The sequence below is a fragment of the Doryrhamphus excisus genome, chromosome 11 (genome assembly GCF_030265055.1).
Source record: "Doryrhamphus excisus isolate RoL2022-K1 chromosome 11, RoL_Dexc_1.0, whole genome shotgun sequence".
Lineage (NCBI taxonomy): Eukaryota > Metazoa > Chordata > Actinopteri > Syngnathiformes > Syngnathidae > Doryrhamphus > Doryrhamphus excisus.
In genome coordinates this window covers 2,637,199-2,657,038 of record NC_080476.1, presented here as the reverse complement: position 1 = coordinate 2,657,038, position 19,840 = coordinate 2,637,199, and the positions used below count along the sequence as shown (strand labels likewise).

The following is a 19,840-nucleotide window of genomic DNA, read 5'->3' as shown; positions in this document are numbered from 1 at the left end:
TGTTGATTTGGAGATAAATGTGGCTATGAAGCAAATACTGCTTCATGTTGAAGAAGCACCATGAGGTTGGCTATTCCCGATCAAGTAACCATTCAACATCAGAGGCATTTTCCTTGGCGGCTCAGAACGGGACGCATCGCCGGCTGGTGAGAAAAACGGTCGTCCACTCGGAGGAATGGCGTGACAATTCCTCGCTAGTGCTGTTGTCAGTGTTATTACGTCCACACATCGAAGGGCAGTCTACTGTCATGTCGTCGGTTGTGGTCAGTTGTGGACAGTTGCCTGCATGCTCCACTATTTGACCCACAGGACGTGGGTAGATTACGCAAAAACATTCAGGCCACTTGCGATCAGAAGTACTGTTTGATAGCCGTGGTGGTAAAACAGCCAGGAAGCTTACACGACGCTCGTGTTTTCACCAAGTCAACTATCAATAAGTGTTTCCAAAGTAGAAAACTCCGTCCTTGTCCCAGACAACTTGTTGACAACAAGGCAACTTTCCAAGTGGAGATTTTGGGCGACGCAGCCTACCGCTTACTGAGATCACGACACAGGGGATGTTTTTTGTCTTGACTATCTTTGTGCAAAGCGTGCATGGGAATGACTTTGGAAGGCTCACGGCACGTTTAGCTTTGAGGAGACGCACGGTCATCAATTTGCATGAACTGCCCTTTGTCATTTACGCGTGTTTTGTGCTGCATAATTACTGCGAGGCTTCTAAAGACACAATAGATGACAACCACGTTACTGAAGCTATTCAGATGGACAGAGACAAGCGGCCAGACTCAGAACCAGACGTCAGAGGAGACAGCTTGACAAATGAAGGGAAGAGGGTGAGACGACTTCTTACCCAGTACCTAGATCTGTAACCACAGCAATGTGGTCAGGAGAAAGAGACACTTACGTATGCATGGCCACGACATCGGTTAGAGTTGGAGTTGCTAAAAGTCATATCTGTATGTTTCAACAAAAAAAACCTTAAACTGTATTATGGAAAGCAGGAAGTGAACAAATGTAACAGTTAGTGATTGTAAAAGTACCAGATGGAGGGGTAGGATTTAATAAGCTTTGCTTCTTCCTACTCCTTTTGGACATGTGGAACTGGGAACTGATTATGGGATGTACTCAGTTGTAATCTGATGCATGTTCAAATGAAATAAAACCATTACCATTACCATTGCCATATACTTTTAGGCGGCTTCAGTAACATGCAGTAACGGGTTGTTGAAAATGGTAACGGTGTTATGCTGACACTAAAAGTAATTAGTTAGATTACCCGTTACTGAAAAAAGTAACGGCGTTAGTAATGCCGTTTATTTAAATGCCGTTATTCCCATCACTGCATAGGGGTAATACAACTACCAAGGAGATGAGGAGTGAACCAAATGACTATTACAGGGGTCCATCAAATCAGGGCCAGATGGCATCAACTCACCTTTGCATAGATCTTGAGGGAGATCTTCAGCTGGACTACGGGTGTAGAACAACCCAAAACTCAGGCTTACTATAGCACGGCATCCTTTGTTCAGGTTCACAGCCTAAAGCATCTCAGCCTTTGTCTTGACTTTGATACACTTGCAACAATGGTAGAGTCTATATTTAGTTAGTCAGGTAGGACTTATAAAGATTCCACTCAAATGCATGAATGAGATATATTTTTAAACATTTTGTCATAGTTAAGGATTTTGTTCTCTTCCTCCTCCTCCTCCTCCAGAAGTGTGGTGAGTCAGCATCTATTGGAGTCTATTTTTTGTCACAGATCTAGTGATGTATGTCAGAAAGGTTGCAGGAGGCAACATGGCAAATCATTCAAGCGGCACGGTTTGCCCTCTGGTGATGTTTCACATCAAAACAGCATTTGTCAAGAGTGTCACCTATCCACTACGCTGAAACCGGAAACACTTTTACATTCTATTCTTGGTGTTAGAGAAGATTCACTCTTTATTGCTCTCTGGTTCTACCATATCTTACATATTGTGTGGAAATATGGGGAAATATGGGGTAATAACTATAAAAGCAATATTCACTCGCTAAATGTTCTGCAAAAAAGGTCAGTAAGGATAATTCATAATGCCGCCTACAGAGAACATACTAACTCCTTATTTCTAAAATCACAAATACTTCAACTTGCTGATATAGTTCATCTTCAAACAGCTAAAATAATGCATAAGGCTAAAAATAAGCAATTAGCTAAAAATGTCATCCAATACTTCTCTACAAGAGAGGAGAAATATGATCTCAGGGAAGAACTACATTTGAAACACTTCTATGCTAGGACTACGTTATGCTAGCCATAGCATTTCAGTATGTGGAATCAAACTATGGAATGGATTGAGTAAGGAAATCAAACAATGCACAACGATGAGCCAATTCAAGAAACAATACAAGCAGTTGATGTTTGCTAAATACAAGGATGAAGAGTCTTGAACCAGTCATGATGTGCTATATATATCACTATATTGACATGCACTATGGTACCCATTATGGCATTGGATGCTCATATCACCGAGTACTTCGGTACGAGGTGCATTATTAAAAAAAAACAAAAAAAAAACTTAAACTGTATTATGGAAAGCAGGAAGTGAACAAATGTAACAGTTAGTGATTGTAAAAGTACCAGATGGAGGGGTAGGATTTAATAAGCTTTGCTTCTTCCTACTCCTTTTGGACATGTGGAACTGGGAACTGATTATGGGATGCACTCAATTGTAATCTGATGCATGTTCAAATGAAATAAAACCATTACCATTACCATTACCATTACCATTACCATTACCATTACCATTACCGTAGGGTGTATTCAGAGGCGTATTGAATTCCCACACTGAGTGAGAGGCACGAAGGCATACATAATGTTGCAACATTCCAACACTTACAGGTAACTGTTTCTCCAGGCAGTTGTTGAAGTTCTTGGTCTGGTTGGGCTTCAGCTTCTTGAGGGGGATTCGCGTCTCACCGATGAACTCGTTGTGCCGGAACTTGTCTTCATCGCACACGGAAATCCTAAGATAAGAGTCAGAGAAAGGAAGCTTCAAAAAGACAGTCTTGAAAGCTAGCCTTGGCTCGGCGATTGCATTGAAGCAAAGCCAAAGCTGAGTGCTTCTCTGGCAAATTGAGTTCAGAAGATTCATGCTGGAGTCCATCAGCATGACAGAAAGTAATGAGATAATTACGCTTCAGGTGGCATGAAGACACGTAGATAAGAGAAAGGTCTGCCTTAGAGTAAATACGGATGCTATAGAAACTTTTGACAGTGACGTACCCCTTCTGACTTTTGACCTGGAGATATGTACACCCTACTACTGCAAAAACAGAACACAATCAACTGGTTAATGACTTTGTAGTAGTTCTGGGTCAAAAATGTCACACTTTGATAAAGTTTCAAATGAGCTATTTCTCTTGGAGATGAATAAAGTATATACTAAGTAATCATTTTTAATAACATGCGTAAAGAAATGTGATCGTATAGGTTGCCGACTCCTGCTATAGACAGATTCTGGTCAGGGAATCCGTGAAGCATCTTTATTATGTGGGTCCCTCTGTGTGTGTCAACGAGTGTTGTCAATGTAGCTGTTCATACGATGAGGCGATCAAGTGCACTACGTAACCGTGAGTGTTAGAATTAGAGTGTTAGAAATTTTATTGATGATAGCTATAAAATAACTTACAATGAAGGCAAAAAAAGTTGCAAATTGTGGTATGCGGCAATGGGAATACCTCCATAAACAAACGGGTAGTGTGGAAATATATTTTTCTGGAATTGAATAGGAATTGTTCACGTGGTATAGTCCTGCTTACAAATAAGCGGCAATCAAATCAGTGCTTTTGTGCTGGAAGTCTGCTTGGAGAACATGTTGACCCTAAACGAGGGCGGCGTGTCTAACACAGAGCTCCACCACTTATTTTCCCAGGCAAGACAGTCCAAGATCTCCATCAATTCATTAAATCCATAACAAAAGTCAATTATGTGCGCGGGGAAAACACCGCCTCTCAGAGGAGCTACAACATGTAGTGCCATCGGTAAAATGCAGACGTGAAATGAGTCCTCCATCTAGCGCATGTTGAGGTATAATGTGCCTTTCAAGTGCTTTTCGCCGGCAAACATGCGGCCTCTGTGAACCAGCGTAATACATGTGAGCATAGTAGCTTTATTGGCATGACAATGAAATGGTGGTGGAAAACAAGTCATCTGCGACATGGACAGGTGGTGCTGAAAGAAATGATGTGTCGCGTGGAAATGTGGAGGCTTCTCTCTCACGGCTGATTGGGCAAAGGGTTCATCAGCGGTGTGCCATGATGGATCCAGACCATCTGATCACGAAGTCACTGTGGAATTCGGGCACTGAATGAGTCTCAGTACAGAAGCGGTTGGCAGAGGTTGCTGCTGACCAACGTTTCTGGCTTGAAAAATAAACAAACCTAGTGATTCCGCAATAATAATTACTCAACAATGACCTCTCCCTAAATGTTGTGCACAATATACCTTTTAATGACTTTAATATGTGCCACTCACACATGACGTCATGATGGAACCTGACTAGGTTGGAGGTCAAGTCTTGACCATCGATGTTCACCGGGACTAACATTGTGATTCTCCTGAGATTTTCCACATTTAAAAATTTGGATTCCTAGCTTCCCGGGAGTACGGGATTGGTGGCGCGCTACTACGTGCTATCCGGTCCTTGTACAAACGGGGCAGTAGTCTGGTTCGCATTGCCAGTAGTAAGTCGAGCCTGTTTCCGGTAAACGTTGGCCTCCGCCAAGGCTGCCCTTTGTCACCGATTCTGTTCACAATTTTCATGGACAGAATTTCTAGGCGCAGCCAAGGTGCTGAGGGAGTCCAGTTCAGGGGCCTTAGAATCTCATCTCTGCTATTTGCAGATGATGTGGTTCTTATGGCCTCTTCGGGCTGCGACCTTCAGCGTTTACTGGGACGGTTTGCATCTGAGTGTGAAGCGGCTGGGATGAGACTCAGTACCTCCAAATCAGAGGCCATGGTTCTCAGTCGGAAAAGGGTGGAGTGCTCCCTCCGGGTTGGGAATGAGGTCCTGCCCCAGGTGGAGGAGTTTAAGTATCTCGGGGTCTTGTTCACGAGTGAGGGAAAGTGGGAGCGTGAGGTCGACAGATGGATCGGTGCAGTCTCGGCAGTAATGCGGTCGCTGTACCGGACCGTCGTGGTGAAAAGAGAGCTGAGCCGGAAGGCAAAGCTCTCAATTTACCGGTGGATCTATGTTCCCGCCCTCACCTATGGTCATGAGCTTTGGGTCATGACCGAAAGAATGAGATCGCGGATACAGGCGGCTGAAATGAGTTTCCTCCGTAGGGTAGCTGGACTCACCCTAAGAGATAGGGTGAGGAGCTCAGCCATCCGGGAGGGGCTCAGAGTAGAGCCGCTTCTCCTTCACATCGAGAGGAGTCAGTTGAGGTGGCTCGGGCATCTAGTCCGGATGCCTCCCGGACGCCTCCCTGGTGAGGTGTTCCGGGCATGCCCAGCCGGGAAAAGGCCCCGGGGCAGACCTAGGACACGCTGGAGGGACTATGTCTCACAGCTGGCCTGGGAACGCCTTGGTGTCCTCCCGGTGGAGCTGGAGGAGGTGGCCGGGGATCGGAAAGTCTGGGCTTCCCTACTAAGACTGCTGCCCCCGCGACCCGGACCCGGATAAGCGGAGGAAAATGGATGGATGGATGGATGGATGGATGGATTCCTAGCTTTGGTGGCCACTTTGAAGATGGGAAGAAATAGCTGCAAACACCAACAAAGAAGAAGCAGCTAAAGGGTTTGGCTGGCCACCGCAAAAAAAGAGCATATCATGCATAGGAAGACGCACGGCCAAAGTGTACAAATAACTATTTGCTACATGGGACTTCCTCCAAGCAGTCAGGATCAGGGAAGTCACACAATAAATGACTGGTTTCTCTCATGGCAATGGAAACGGGGTTTCTGGATGCCCGCTGAAGTCGACGTTTGCTGTAAATAAAGGACGGATGGGAGCGCTCGGAGGTAACACATTATTAATAAATGACGACTGTGTCCAGGTTGACTATGGACTATTACCGGTCCAAAAATATTGAAAGACATATGTAGTATTCTGGCGGCACGGCGGTCTAGTGGTTAGCGCGCAGACCTCACAGCTAGGAGACCAGGGTTCAATTCCCACCCTCGGCCATCTCTGTGTGGAGTTTGCATGTTCTCCTCGTGCATGCGTGGGTTTTCTCCGGGTACTCCTCCCACATTCCAAAAACATGCTAGGTTAATTGGCCACTCCAAATTGTCCATAGGTATGAATGTGAGTGTGAATGGTTGTTTGTCTATATGTGCCCTGTGATTGGCTGGCGAACAGTCCAGGGTGTACCCCGCCTCTCGCCCGTAGACAGCTGGGATAGCCGCGACCCTCGTGAGGAAAAGCGGTAGAAAATGAATGAATGAATGAATGTAGTATTGTGGTCACTAGGCATCAGTAATGTTACACTGATGAGACTTTAGCTGACATGACATTATCTTGACACTGCCTGGAGTCAGCCATGGCATGCTCGACATGACAGTGAAAATATTTCTCACATTCTGTGTGGAAGCGGTTTACAATGAATACACTGAAGGCTAAGTAATTAACCCAGTAGCATGCCAGCATTGATCTGCGGTTTACACACTTTCGACAAAAGGTGACCATAGGGCTGTTACTTCATGTCTTCAAGGATCTAATAATGTTTAAAAATACATATTTGGAAACTCACAAACAGGTTTAACTATGAATATATTCTCCAGAAATCCCATTTAAATCCTACTTCATGCAAATCACTCATCATCAGGTCTGGAACCAGTTATCACAATAACTGAGAGTGGGGTAAAAAAGTGTTATTTTTTTTATATTGTCACATGTAAATGTTGCAGATCATCAGACTAATTTAAATATTAGTCAATGACACAACTGAACACAAAATGCAGTTTTTAAATACTAAAAGTTTTTATTATTAAGGGAGAAAAGAAAATCCAAAATACATATGGCCCTGTGTGAAAAAGCTAATAACTGGTTGGCCCACCCTTAGAAGCAAACACTGCAGGAATTTTGGCCCACTCATCTTTGCAGAATTGTTGTCATTCAGCCACATTGGAGGTTTTTCCAGCCTTTTTAAGGTCATGCCACAGCATCCCAATAGGATTCAGGTCAGGACTTTGACTAGGCCACTCCAAAGTCTTCATTTGGTTTTTCTTCAGCCATTCAGAGGTGGACTTGCTGGTGTGTTTTGGATCATTGTCCTGCTGCAGAACCCAAGTTGGTTTCAGCTTCAGGTCACCAACAGACGGTCGGACATTCTCCTTCAGACATCAGAATTCATGGTTCCTTTTATCACAGCAAGTCTTCCAGGTCTTGAAGCATCAAAACAGCCCCAGACCATCACACTACCACCACCATATTTTACTCTTGGTATGATGTTCCTTTTCTGAAATGCGGCATTAGTTTTACCCTCGATGTGGAAGGCAATCACTTTTTCACAGTTTTTCTCCCAATAAAAAGTTTCATTTAAAAACTGCATTTTGCGTTCATTTGTGTTGTCATTGACTAATATTTAAATGTACAGTAAACCTCGGATATATCGGACTCGGATATATCGGAAATTCGCTCACAACGGACAGATAAAAAAGAACCGATTTTTCTGTAATGCATTTCCAATAAAAATTCATTGCATATATCGGATTTTTTATAACGGATTTCGCCCATTTCGGACAAAATCTCCAGTCCCGTTCCAATGCATTTCCATTAAATTTCCCTCGCATATATCGGATGGCCGCATCGTTATGCTAATCTTGTTGATGTCACTGGCTATTGTCTTTCTCCTGGCTCCAGATTTAGGACAAATATAAAAGTGAGTGACGTCAATAATACTAGCACAGCAGTGAATGAGATCTTAACCTCACTATTGGAAATAACGTAGGCCTGACGGGCGTAACAGGGCCTAGCTTAATTAACAATTTGTTATGCTCAGAGTCCAATAAAGTTCAATTCTCATTACCTTACGTCTCTTTTCATTGCCCAGTCCAGGTACATTGGAAACATAGTCAAGGAAGTGCCTTTTTATAACGGATAAAATCCGATTTACGCATATACCGGATATAAATCCGATATATGCGTAAAACGGACATTTTCCGGTATACGCATATAACGGATTTCACTTATATCGGACAAAACCAGTGGGAACAATTGAATCCGATATATCCGAGGTTTACTGTATTTGATGATCTGAAAAACCATGCAAAATGAAGAAATAAATAAATCAGGAAGGGGGCAAGCACTTTTTCCACACCACTGTCAGTCAAAAGTCCACTATCATGATTCGTGGAGACGCACACTCTGTTGGAGACAAACACAGCTCATTAGCATTACAGCTACAAATGGACAAATGTTCCCAGTAGGGCTTACTGAAACCTCTCTTTAACTGTCCACAATCCAGCATCAAGACTCCATGTTGGACAACTTTCTCACCGGATATACCGTACTTCCAAAAAGGTGGTATTCATGGAAAGTAGTGTATTTTCAGAGAATCTATGCAGTATATACAGTATAGCATAGCAAATCAAAAGCATGATGTTATATAACCTACTTGCAGTACTTTGATAGCGCAGGGATAACACTTTGGTAAAAATAAAAAAGGAGTACAGAACAGTGAAGTAACACTTAGTGTTGCGTAACCATGTCATGTTTATCACGTTTGTTCCCAGGCGCTGGGATTAATGCCAATGTATGGATGAATGTACTTGCAGGTAAACAGTCCGATGTAAAGCAATAGAAGCCCTTTGTCATCATTGCAAGCAATTAGGAGACACTTACTTCAACGAATGACTCATCATGGCAGACTCACGATGGACTCAAAAATAGCAACCACTTTCTGTCTGACAGGCAAGAATGAGATTTACTTCATGCTGTATCTAATTATTTGGCGCCCAGTCATTGTTTGCACTGATTTTTGGAGACCGTCACTTGGGGATCTCATTATGGTCCATCATACTCTGTAGTACCTGAGTGTTTTTCGGACCATATCCTCATCAGTGATGCCGTAGTAGGTCAGGGTCTCGCTCCAGACAGGGTTGAGTGTGTTGTGCAGGGTCTTGGTTCGAAGTTTATTGGCCTGCAAAGACAAGAGAGGACAGGTTGGTGATCAATAGAACAGGAAGAGGGAAGGATCCTCATCGATGAACATCGAGTCTGTGCCGCCATAATTGTGTAAACAGTCTCGCATATGCAGTCAAAATGTGTCGATGCATTGATGTATGGCCAACGGGAATGAAAGTATCCCTGTTATGTATGCAAAAGTGACCTTTTCACTTTCTTTCTGAAGTGGAGCAAACACTTTGCTCCAAATTTTAAATTTTAAACACTGGAGGTTTTGTATGAAGAGTATTCCCTCACACACATTATTGCAATCTTCTCACATCTCACCTGATTCAAGCCATCATAAAAAGTCAACATGAAAACAGCAAGTCGGTAGGAAAGCCAGTATCGCGCATCTCAAACAATTTCCTTTGATTTTGACAATACTCAATTCAAACCATTCCAGCACTGCAACATTGAGCTCATTTAGGAATTTCAGACTACCCATTTTTCCACATGCCCAAACCTCCCGCTTTTACAGAAAACCAATGTCTTTTCAACACAAATTCTTACAACTTCCGCATTTGTCCAGTTCCAACACCAAAATAGCCAGGCTGTTTTTGACATGCTAACACAGGAGGCTCGCGAGGCATATACGCTCTTTTGATGTCTACGTCTCTCGCATTTCAACACTACAACACTCAACATTTTTACCAACATTCTAAAGTCAAACACTGTGTTCAAAAACGTTGAAACATTTGGCGTTTTGTCTAAATTTCATCGATGAAACGGTGAAATGTAATGCGCCACATTGAAATATCTGGGGGGAACCATTGGAAGAAGGCATGCCAAGAGATACCAAGCTAGCCAGCATAAGTCCGGTTGACTGGACTTTGGAGTTTTGGTTTTTTAGCCAACGTGAGGAACGGAAAGCCATTCACAGATGCCAGATTTGCCAAAACATTCATGCTTGATGTGGCCAATGAACTTTTTGGATGAGACACAAGATATTGAAAGGAATAAACAATTCTACTTTTTCCTACAATTCCACATTTTCTGGACCAAAAATTCTCACGGAATTAAGGGAATTTTCCCACATTTCTCAACACATTCAAACCATTCAAATATCAATCGATCCTAGCTACCAAAAATTCACACTTTCCACATGAGTGCACAATTTCCATCCAGTATTCCATCTCTTCAGCTTCCATGTGTATTTTCTACGGAAATGGACTTCTCCAGTTAGGATTGTATTCTCCCGGGTGATGAGAGTGATGGCTGTGAAAAGCAACACGGCGCTACCCAGCGGAACACGAGGGCGTGATGATGCCGTGTCGGGAGTCACGCGTGAAGACGTCCTCTGTCGGATTGAATCAATTAACTGCCGTGATTATTTGCGAGTCTGAGAGGGCAGCAACCTAATGCGACGCCGGAGGCTTTGTTTAGCTGCTCAATCAAACGACTCCCGCAGGAAGGACGGATGCATAAACTCACTCAAATTAAAATGTACATCTTGTTTCGACTTCCTATGACTTGTTTGTTTATTCCGTCAGGTCCCTTGAAATGGAATATTCATTTGGCAAGCTGGGAAATAGGACACTGTAATTACACTGATGCCGCTTTGCTAGCCAAATAACAACACAATACACGTAATGGCTTTGATGACAATGGAAGAGGCTTGACTTTTACACTAGCTGGCTTGGTTAGAAAACGCATTCGAAAACTAGAAGCCAAAACAGTACGTGTCAACAAACTGCTGTCATGAGCTAATCCACTAGTCAGCTCTTATGAGCTAGTTTTGCATCATTATATACTGCATGGCCAAACAAATGTACCTTTTGTTGTAAAATGGATCAATAAAACTGAAGAAACAATAATTGTTTCCATAACTTTATATTCTAAACAACATAACATAACATAACGAGTTTTCTTGCATCTTGTGATCTGCAAAATATGATTGTGAAACATAATATTTACAGTAACTCATTCATTCCCAGCCATTTCTCAAACGCCAACCCTCTTGGTACTTGCCATTTTGGATGAAGTTTTTCAAGGCAAACAGAATATTGCGTCCCAGGGATATATAGACATGGTATATATCAAAAGACAATGAAGACGCTCCTCTTTCATCAGAAAGAAAAAGTTTGTTTCGACTTTTTCCGTTCTTTGGTAATCATAGATTATATTCTTATTATCATAGTAAACATAGATAGACTCTACAATAAAAACTGCGCCAAACATTCTGTAATAACCGTGCAAGACACCCGTGACCTGATCACCATGTAGATAACTGTATATAGTGGATATCATTTCTGGTTTGTCTTTGTATTACCCTCTTTTCACATTTTAGCTGCCATTTGAGCTTTGTGCTATACTCTTGTGTGCTACTGTACTTTTGCTTTGTAAACCTGAACTTTCCCCTTATGGGACTGATAAAGACATATCTTATCTTATCTTATCAGGGCTCTACGTTAAAAACAAAAATGACTTGCCCATAGGGCATCCTTAAGGTGAGAACTACTTGCCCGAACTTGCCCCATGTAAAATGAAAAGTGCCATAATGATATCATATATCAATATATGCTGATAATTCATCAGATAATAGTACTGATGCATTGTATTTGGAGGAATGTCTGAAAATTTGTGGAGATGTATTTAACATACATCTCCACAAATTTTCAGACATGCTACCTTACACATGGTAGTCGTAGTAAGCAGTGATATTTATAAGTTGTGCACCACAATGAAACATTATTGAATAGACACATTTGTGTACTAGTAAAGTGTTTTTAATCCAGAAAAAAATGTTCAATGGTCAAACAATAATTTGTGAAGCAAAGGTGAGAAAAATACACAGAGAAATTGAACCGATAGATTTTGTAGCTTGTGCAAAATCAGCACTTGGTATTGGATCTAATGGGTGGTGTTTCATTGTGACCACTTCAAATTGTCACAGCAATGTGATTCACTCACCTGTGTCATCATTTGATTTGCTGCCGCTAATAAAATACTTGTTTAGGAGGCACTGCTTCATCACTTTTTGCTCTTTTCCTTCACAAGTTGTTGAAGAATTAGACGATGTTGGCAGGGACGCCATGATAGATGTTTTCCTAGTAAAACGATCGCTGATTGGTTGATCGCGAACAGCGGGTGTGGGTAAAACGCAGATTGTGGATTACGGACCACGGTCTAAATAAATGATTCTGATTGGTCCATTTCAAGATTTGCAAGGATTGGTTTGCAAATTACCATCGGAATTACGCAGTCCGTGTTTTACCAACACCCAACAAGAACCGCTTAAAAAAAAACTCTTGGCAGTATGGCATGCTAAAGTGCACTTGCCCGACGGGAATATTAATGATTGGATTTACTTGCCCCAATTTTGTTTTAACTTGCCCCGGGCCATCGGTACATCGTTATTGTCGAGCCCTGACTTATATTAAGAAAAAGAAAAAGACATAAAAACAAACATTAAAATACAGTACCATAACACAAGTAAAAGCATAATGTGATATTAAAAACTTTTTATGAAACAAAACATTGAAACAGGCAAATCAAATAAATAAAAATGGGTTCAGTGTTGTGAGACGTGCATCTGCATATTCTACCAACTGCAGATGGGAGAGAGAAGACTTGCTAACTCCACAATAATCTCAATAATGCTATTTGAGCTCACATGTCCATAGTTGCCAACACCTCAGTAAGAAAACTAGCTACAGCTGTCATAGATGTCCATATTATTGCATATTATTTGCATATCATGGCTGCACGGTAGAAAATGGTTAGCGCGCAGGCCTCACAGCTAGGTGATCCGGGTTCAATTCCACCCTCGGCCATCTCTGTGTGGAGTTTGCATGTTCTCCCCGTGCATGCGTGGGTTTTCTCCGGGTACTCCGGTTTCCTCCCACATTCCAAAAACATTCCAAATTGTCCATAGGTATGAATGTGAGTGTGAATGGTTGTTTGTCTATATGTGCCCTGTGATTGGCTGGCCACCAGTCCAGGGTGTACCCCACCTCTCGCCTGAAGACTGTTGGGATAGGCTCCGGCACGCACGGGACCCTCAAATGAATGAATGAATTTGCATATAATATATATTGTATATGTAAGAGAAGCAGCGCAAAAGCAGCATAATTTCGTATGATGACAGCTACAAATAAACATCTTGATTCTTCTTTGCCAAAATAAAATGATTGTAATATTTTTCTATATTTCTAATCAGCCGGCACAGCAAGCCGAGACAGCATAATAATTACATCCACCCTTTATGTTGCAGTTGGGACTGCTTGCGTCATTGATCACTCAGCGTTCTCCCATCACATGTTCTGACACACTGACAGCTAAGTGGCCGAGTCTGAATGAGGCTCGAGTGTAATGAGTAGTAATTTAATGAGATTAATAAACATTTATGTTCTCGATCCCGCTCTGTAGAACAGGACGAGTTCCACCCGCGTGGCATCACGCCTTGCTCACGCGTGATTCACGGATGCGTAGAGCTCCCAGTGTGCCACGGAAGCTGACTGCACACTGACCGCTTGGAACTCCTTTAGGGCAGGGCGGACCTCTCACCACCTACCCGCTTTTGAGAAAATATTGGATGTTGCCAGATTTAGTAACAAAATGGCCAAGTTAATGCATTTAATGCAATTATAAGCCTCGTATTGAGTTAACCTCCTGATTGGTTTCTGGGAAACAGCTAATATGTAATACATTTTCACCACATTCCCCATTTAACAGTATATTCCCTTTTTTTGACCAATTCCGCGATTCCGTCTGCCATTCCGTTAACGTCAAAATCAAAGGCCGTACCTGTTGTGTTTTTTTTTAAGTGTGCAGGAGTAGGTGGTACATGACTAGGTTGTCTAAAGGTGTGCAGGACTGTGAAAGCTTTGGGAACCAGTTGTCCGGATCCTATTTTTAACCAAGGATTGAACTACTGCATGTTTTACTTTTATTTATAATGGTAAAACTGACCGCCCTAAGCATGTGAAAACCTCTTGGAGTGTAATCGTACAAATGTTAGCACAAACTGCTATCTTTGTAGTCCACTAAAAAGCATCATGCTTCTGTGCAGACATTCAAACAATCAATTATTTAAATCTTTCATCATGGATTTTCTTTGTACTAAGATACTACAAATATGGAGAAATACTCTCTCTATAAATAACTTTATGACCCAACAAGATTAGCAGTAAGTATTTCCCCCCATTATCTGATGCGTAGACCTGCCCTTTCACCCCCCCATCTCATCATGGCGTGAGGCGGTGCATCCTTCCGTCAAGAAGGAGAAGGTCAAGGTGTTTCTCCATCTAAAAGGAACACCTTGAGTATTTCAAACACCCGACCTGGCAGTCATCAGGGGGATTGTTGGCAGGGCGGCAGATAGAAGCCATCTGTTGAATTACAATGTGGTCACATGATCGTGGACTTGTGGGCAAAGAATGTCAAGGCGGTTGGGAAAAGCTTGATCTTGAAGGTTTTTTTAAAGTGAGTCAAACAACCGTGCGATGACACCCTGTCAGGGTGTGAGGCCATCGGCAGTAAATCAAATAGAGTACTACACACCTGCAAAGGGAAGCTCTTGTTGCAGTTGTCATCTGCATGCATGCATCACCACCACCTCCAGCTCAGGGATGAAGGGCATAACTACACACAAACCTCTTCCACAAGTGCCCTTCAAAGACCTCCACGGAGTCCGTGGATTGTTGCCCTAATGACTTGTAATATAACACAGAGCGGGGCTATCCAAATGGTGGCTCGTACGCCAACTCTGACCAACTCAGGAACGGGGCATAGCAGTTGTCCGACAGCCCACTAATCCCGCAACTGACTGGTCCCACAACTGACTAGTCCGACAGCCCACTCATCCGACAACTGACTAGTTCTACAACCCACTGGTCCGACAACTGACTAGTCTGACAACTCACTAGTCCGACAGCCCACTAGTACGACAGCCCACTCATCCGACAACTGACTAGTTCTACAACCCACTAGTCCGACAACCCACTAATCCGACAACTCACTAGTGCGACAATTCACTAGTCCGACAGCCCACTAATCTGGCACCTGTCTAGTCCAACAACTCACTAGTCTGACAACTCACTAGTCTGACAACTCACTAGTCCGACAGCCCACTAATCCAACACCTGACCAGTCCAACAACTGACTAGTCCAACAACTCACTAGTCTGACAACCCACTAGTCCGACAACCCACTAATCTGACAACTGACTAGTCTGACAACTCACTAGTCCGACAGCCCACTAGTTTGACAACTCACTAGTGCGACAACTCACTAGTCCGACAGCCCACTAATCCCGCAACTGACTGGTCCGACAACTGATTAGTCCGACAGCCCACTCATCCGACAACTGACTAGTTCTACAACCCACTAGTCCGACAACTGACTAGTCTGGCAACTCACTAGTCCGACAGCCCACTAGTACGACAGCCCACTCATCCGACAACTGACTAGTTCTACAACTCACTAGTCCGACAGCCCACTAGTTTGACAACTCACTAGTGCGACAATTCACTAGTCCGACAGCCCACTAATCCAACACCTGACCAGTCCAACAACTGACTAGTCCAACAACTCACTAGTCTGACAACTCACTAGTCCGACAGCCCACTATTCCAACACCTGACCAGTCCAACATCTCACTAGTCTGACAACTCAGAATGTCTTCTTGCAACAAACATTCTTGCAGCTGATTCCTAAAAATCAAAGTGCTCCTGACTAGTGTTTTTGGAGGAGCTTTTTTTTCGAGTTTTACTGTAATTGTGAAGGATTTTAATTAGGTTCTTTTACATTTACGTCCTGTAGATCATGGCTTCCAAATGAAAAATAGCGGTACCGACTGTGGAAGAGAGAGTGGAATGCATCTGATTAAGCCAAGCGGGATACAAATTCTGTTTTTCTTTTATTAACAGTTTTTGGACAGTATCTTTTTTGCATTTTATTGCTTGTGTTGTTACACATGTATTTTCTTAACATACTTGCATATGTATGGTACATACATGTACCGTAGTCGTTTCCTACATAAGGAAATTCTGTTATAAGGAAAGATTAGACAACGCAAATATGATTCCCAACTAGAGAATACTTGCTGTATTCACTTGTACACATCATCAGCAACATACACCTTTACTATATCATTTTTGGATGCTTTTTATGCTCTGATGGTATGATCGGATCAACTCACAGCGTGGAATGAAGGGAGACTGGTTTTCGCCACATCGTGGTTTGAATTTGATCACGTCTAAAAAAAAAAAATCATGCTGTTTCATGGCTGTATGAAGGAAATAAATATGCATATTTAAGCACATTTGAAGTATTTTTGGACTAAATTAATCATTTTCAAGCATGAAAATGGTCACTAGGTGTCAGTAAGGTACTGTGTTGTACAGTGAGACACACAAGCACCAGATTTGATTGCTGGAACAAAATTTGAATGAGATTTGAATGATCTCATGCGCAATAATCCCTAATAAAAACCCCTAAGAAAAACCTGGGCTACAGTTGCATGTCTCCTATATTGGCTAATAGGAGTGTAAAGGTGATTCCAGAGGTATTATTCCATGTCTAGAAGGCGCTAACGTTACTTCATGGAAATTCACCTACCACGGTTGTGTACAATAAACTACGATAAACAAAAACCCACCAAAAGTAGAAAAATAGAGAAAAAATGAATTATGTCACGAGAAAAAGCTAAAATGTCGATACTAATAACATACCGGATGTCGTTTTAATAATAAATTGTCTTTTTTTTATTGACAGACAGATAAAACATGACAGATAAAGGTCGCCACAATGGTCGTTTGGGCGGTATCATGATGTGAGCACCCCATTCAGATGGAAAGATGGTTGTGGACAGTTCCTTAACAAATAACAAACCACAGCCTAGATCAGGGGTCGGGAACCTTTTTGGCTACGAGAGCCATGAAGGCCAAATATTTTAAAATGTGTATCTGTGAGAGCCATATACATTTTTTTAAACATTGAATGCAATAAAATGTGTGCATTTTTATGTAAGACCAACAGTTTTAGATATAATGGGCTCTAATTACGTAGACCAGGCACACTACCCCACGCCAATGGGGTGTGGCCAGCACACTTTCGTGAGCAGCGCAGTGTCTAATAATAAATCTAATACATGTTGCCATTAATACAACTTCTGCTGCTGCATGGTTTTGCACCGTACTCCGTACATGTATTTCATTCTTTTGGCCATCTTCATCAGAAGGCTTGGTTCTGCAGCTTTAGCTAGGTGACTATTTGACTAAAGGAGTAAAGTCTACATTTACATGTTGACATCTCAATGACCGAGGTAGACTACCGCATTACCCAGTAATAATCAAGTTTTGGTGTTTGACCTGGAAAATATCATCAGGAAAGATAGATATGGTTGGCCGTATTGCAGTAGAAAATAGATGGACGGATTAAAATGCATAAGATAGTTGTTGATTTTGAATATTATTTTTAACAGTCATTTCTGTGATGGTTTACTTTAAAATGTTAGCAAAAATGCATTTTTATTGTGGTAAGAAATGCTTGAGAGCCAGATACAGTCATCAAAAGAGCCCTACCTGGCTCCCGAGCCATAGGTTCCCTACCTCTGGCCTAGATGGATGAGAATACTCACAGGCACGAGTCACAAGATGTGATGTTGTGTAACTGCATCCTTTCCAAGTGCACTACTGTATGCCTACACTGGTTCCTTCATGTGTACAAGTGCATTCCAATGCATGTAAAAGCTATGAGAGGCACATAACAGGGCTTGCAGCAGTGGTTCTCAAATGGTTTGGCTGTGGGAGCTGTGGGAGTCACCATCACCCCTCAGTAACAATTGATGACCCAATTTTTTTTTTATTCATACTCATATATATTCCATTTTCAGCCACACAAAGAGATGCAGCGCTGAGATGCTGACTCTCGATAGCGCACGCTTCTCTAGCGGTTATCTGCAGCTGTGTGTCTCCACGCTATGCCCTTCCTCTCCCACTCACGCTTGACAGTCGCCCAGCAAGCCAATAGTGCAGACAAGAACGTGAGGTGCAATCCTTGACGTTGGGTCACATCACTTACCCACAAACCACCAGTTTAGAACCACTAGTTTGGAGTATCAAAAATAATCAATTTTAGGGTTTTTAATGGCTGCATCCATTATTTTTATTGTTGTTTTTGTCATTAGCCATGAACCAATAGCAGGCTAGACTGTATCGGTTCTGCTTGGAAAGCCGTGTGTGGCTGTGTTCTTTTCAGACTTTACCTTACTGGCGCCAGGCAGTAGATGCAGCTTGACGTAGGGGTCGGATAGTCCGTTGTGGTCCATTGGCTTGAGCCCCTGGAAAGAAACAAGGTATGATGATGACGCTTGGAAGGAAAGGTAGAATCGACATGACTTGAAGATAGTAATGCGCAAATAACGTCACGTAAGCAATGTAGCGTCCAGACGATGCTCTTATTCAGTCTTTATTGCCGATCTTAACACGCGAGCATCCGTACCAAATTCCAGCACCACGCACTCATTATGCCTTAGGGCTCCACAACACTTCCTCATTATCCACCAATCACGGTCACAGCGGTGATGCGCAGTTCTACTAATGATTCAAATGAAATAGCCTGGTAATGATGAGGTTTTATTGTTTTTTTTTTTTATTTAACCCCCCCATATCTATTTCTGAACACACAACAACAGAAAGGCGTTATGGAAACACCCACCTACGCCGTCTATGAATGGAAGTGTGACTGTGGTGTTGAAGAGGAAATGTACCGTGGGAAGGCTGTATGGTAAAAGCAGATGTCAACAGAAGGTAGGTAGGAGGTGTCCAAAATGTGGCCTGGGGGGGCTGGCTGTTTTTTTTTTCAAATTGGTGGCTAAAATAAAGTGAATCAGATTCAGTGGCGGCGCTCATTGAGTCCCACTCACATTCATACCTATGGACAATTTGGAGTGGCCAATTAACCGAGCATGTTTTTGGAATGTGGGAGGAAACCGGAGTACCCGGAGAAAACCCACGCACGCACGGGGAGAACATGAAAAACCCCACACAGAGATAGCCGAGCGGGGAATCGAACAGTGTTTTGTGTTTAATTTTTTCTCCTACTTGTTTTGTAGTTTTTACCCAACAGGATACACACGCACGGGGAGAACATGCCGACTCCACACAGAGATGCCCAACATGCTAACCATTAGGCCACCGCGCGGCCCCGTAATTTACATTTCTTTGATTCACTTCTGTCCAGAATGTATTATTCTAGATGATACGTATATTATATTATATGTATTATATTATAGAAAGGTTTGCGTGGCTCAATGAGAGACACTCAGCTGTTGTACTGCTGTCCCGAGTCAATATACGACTCCAATATCCGTGCGAGCCGTGACCCTCCTCCTGTCTGCTGTCTTATTTCCTCTTATTGACCGAGCAGCCTGGCTCAATTATGACCGCCATGTCTACATATCACACTTGTATCATTCAAATGATTTCAGCCATTCCTTCCTCCCTCCTTTCTTTCTTTCTTTCGATACTGGCTTGATCATAATTAAGAGGGTTGCAGACAGATGACCAAGGCAGATGGGCAACATGCATCAGAATGTCCACTCGCCGTCTGGCTCATGCGTAATCAATCATAAGACCGGCTTAGAATAGATCAATCACCCGCTACCTTTTGGAGCTTGGAAGTAGCATTCTGAACTCAAAGAGGGGATTGGAACATACCAATAAAATGCACCACTGTGTTTTGGTTTT

At 42.6% G+C, this 19,840-nt stretch overlaps 1 protein-coding gene across 2 annotated transcripts in view; it reads right to left on the bottom strand.

Annotated features, from left to right (window-relative positions):
* The window catches only part of doc2b (double C2-like domains, beta), a 132,098-nt gene that overhangs the window by 28,790 nt on the left and 83,468 nt on the right, over positions 1 to 19,840 (bottom strand). For both annotated transcript variants that reach the window (XM_058086314.1, XM_058086315.1), the window contains 3 exons: positions 18,358 to 18,432; positions 9,014 to 9,123; positions 2,877 to 3,003 (listed from right to left, as the gene is read on the bottom strand). In XM_058086314.1, the coding sequence (XP_057942297.1) occupies positions 2,877 to 3,003; positions 9,014 to 9,123; positions 18,358 to 18,432 (312 nt within the window). The remainder of the gene's footprint in view (positions 1 to 2,876; positions 3,004 to 9,013; positions 9,124 to 18,357; positions 18,433 to 19,840) is intronic.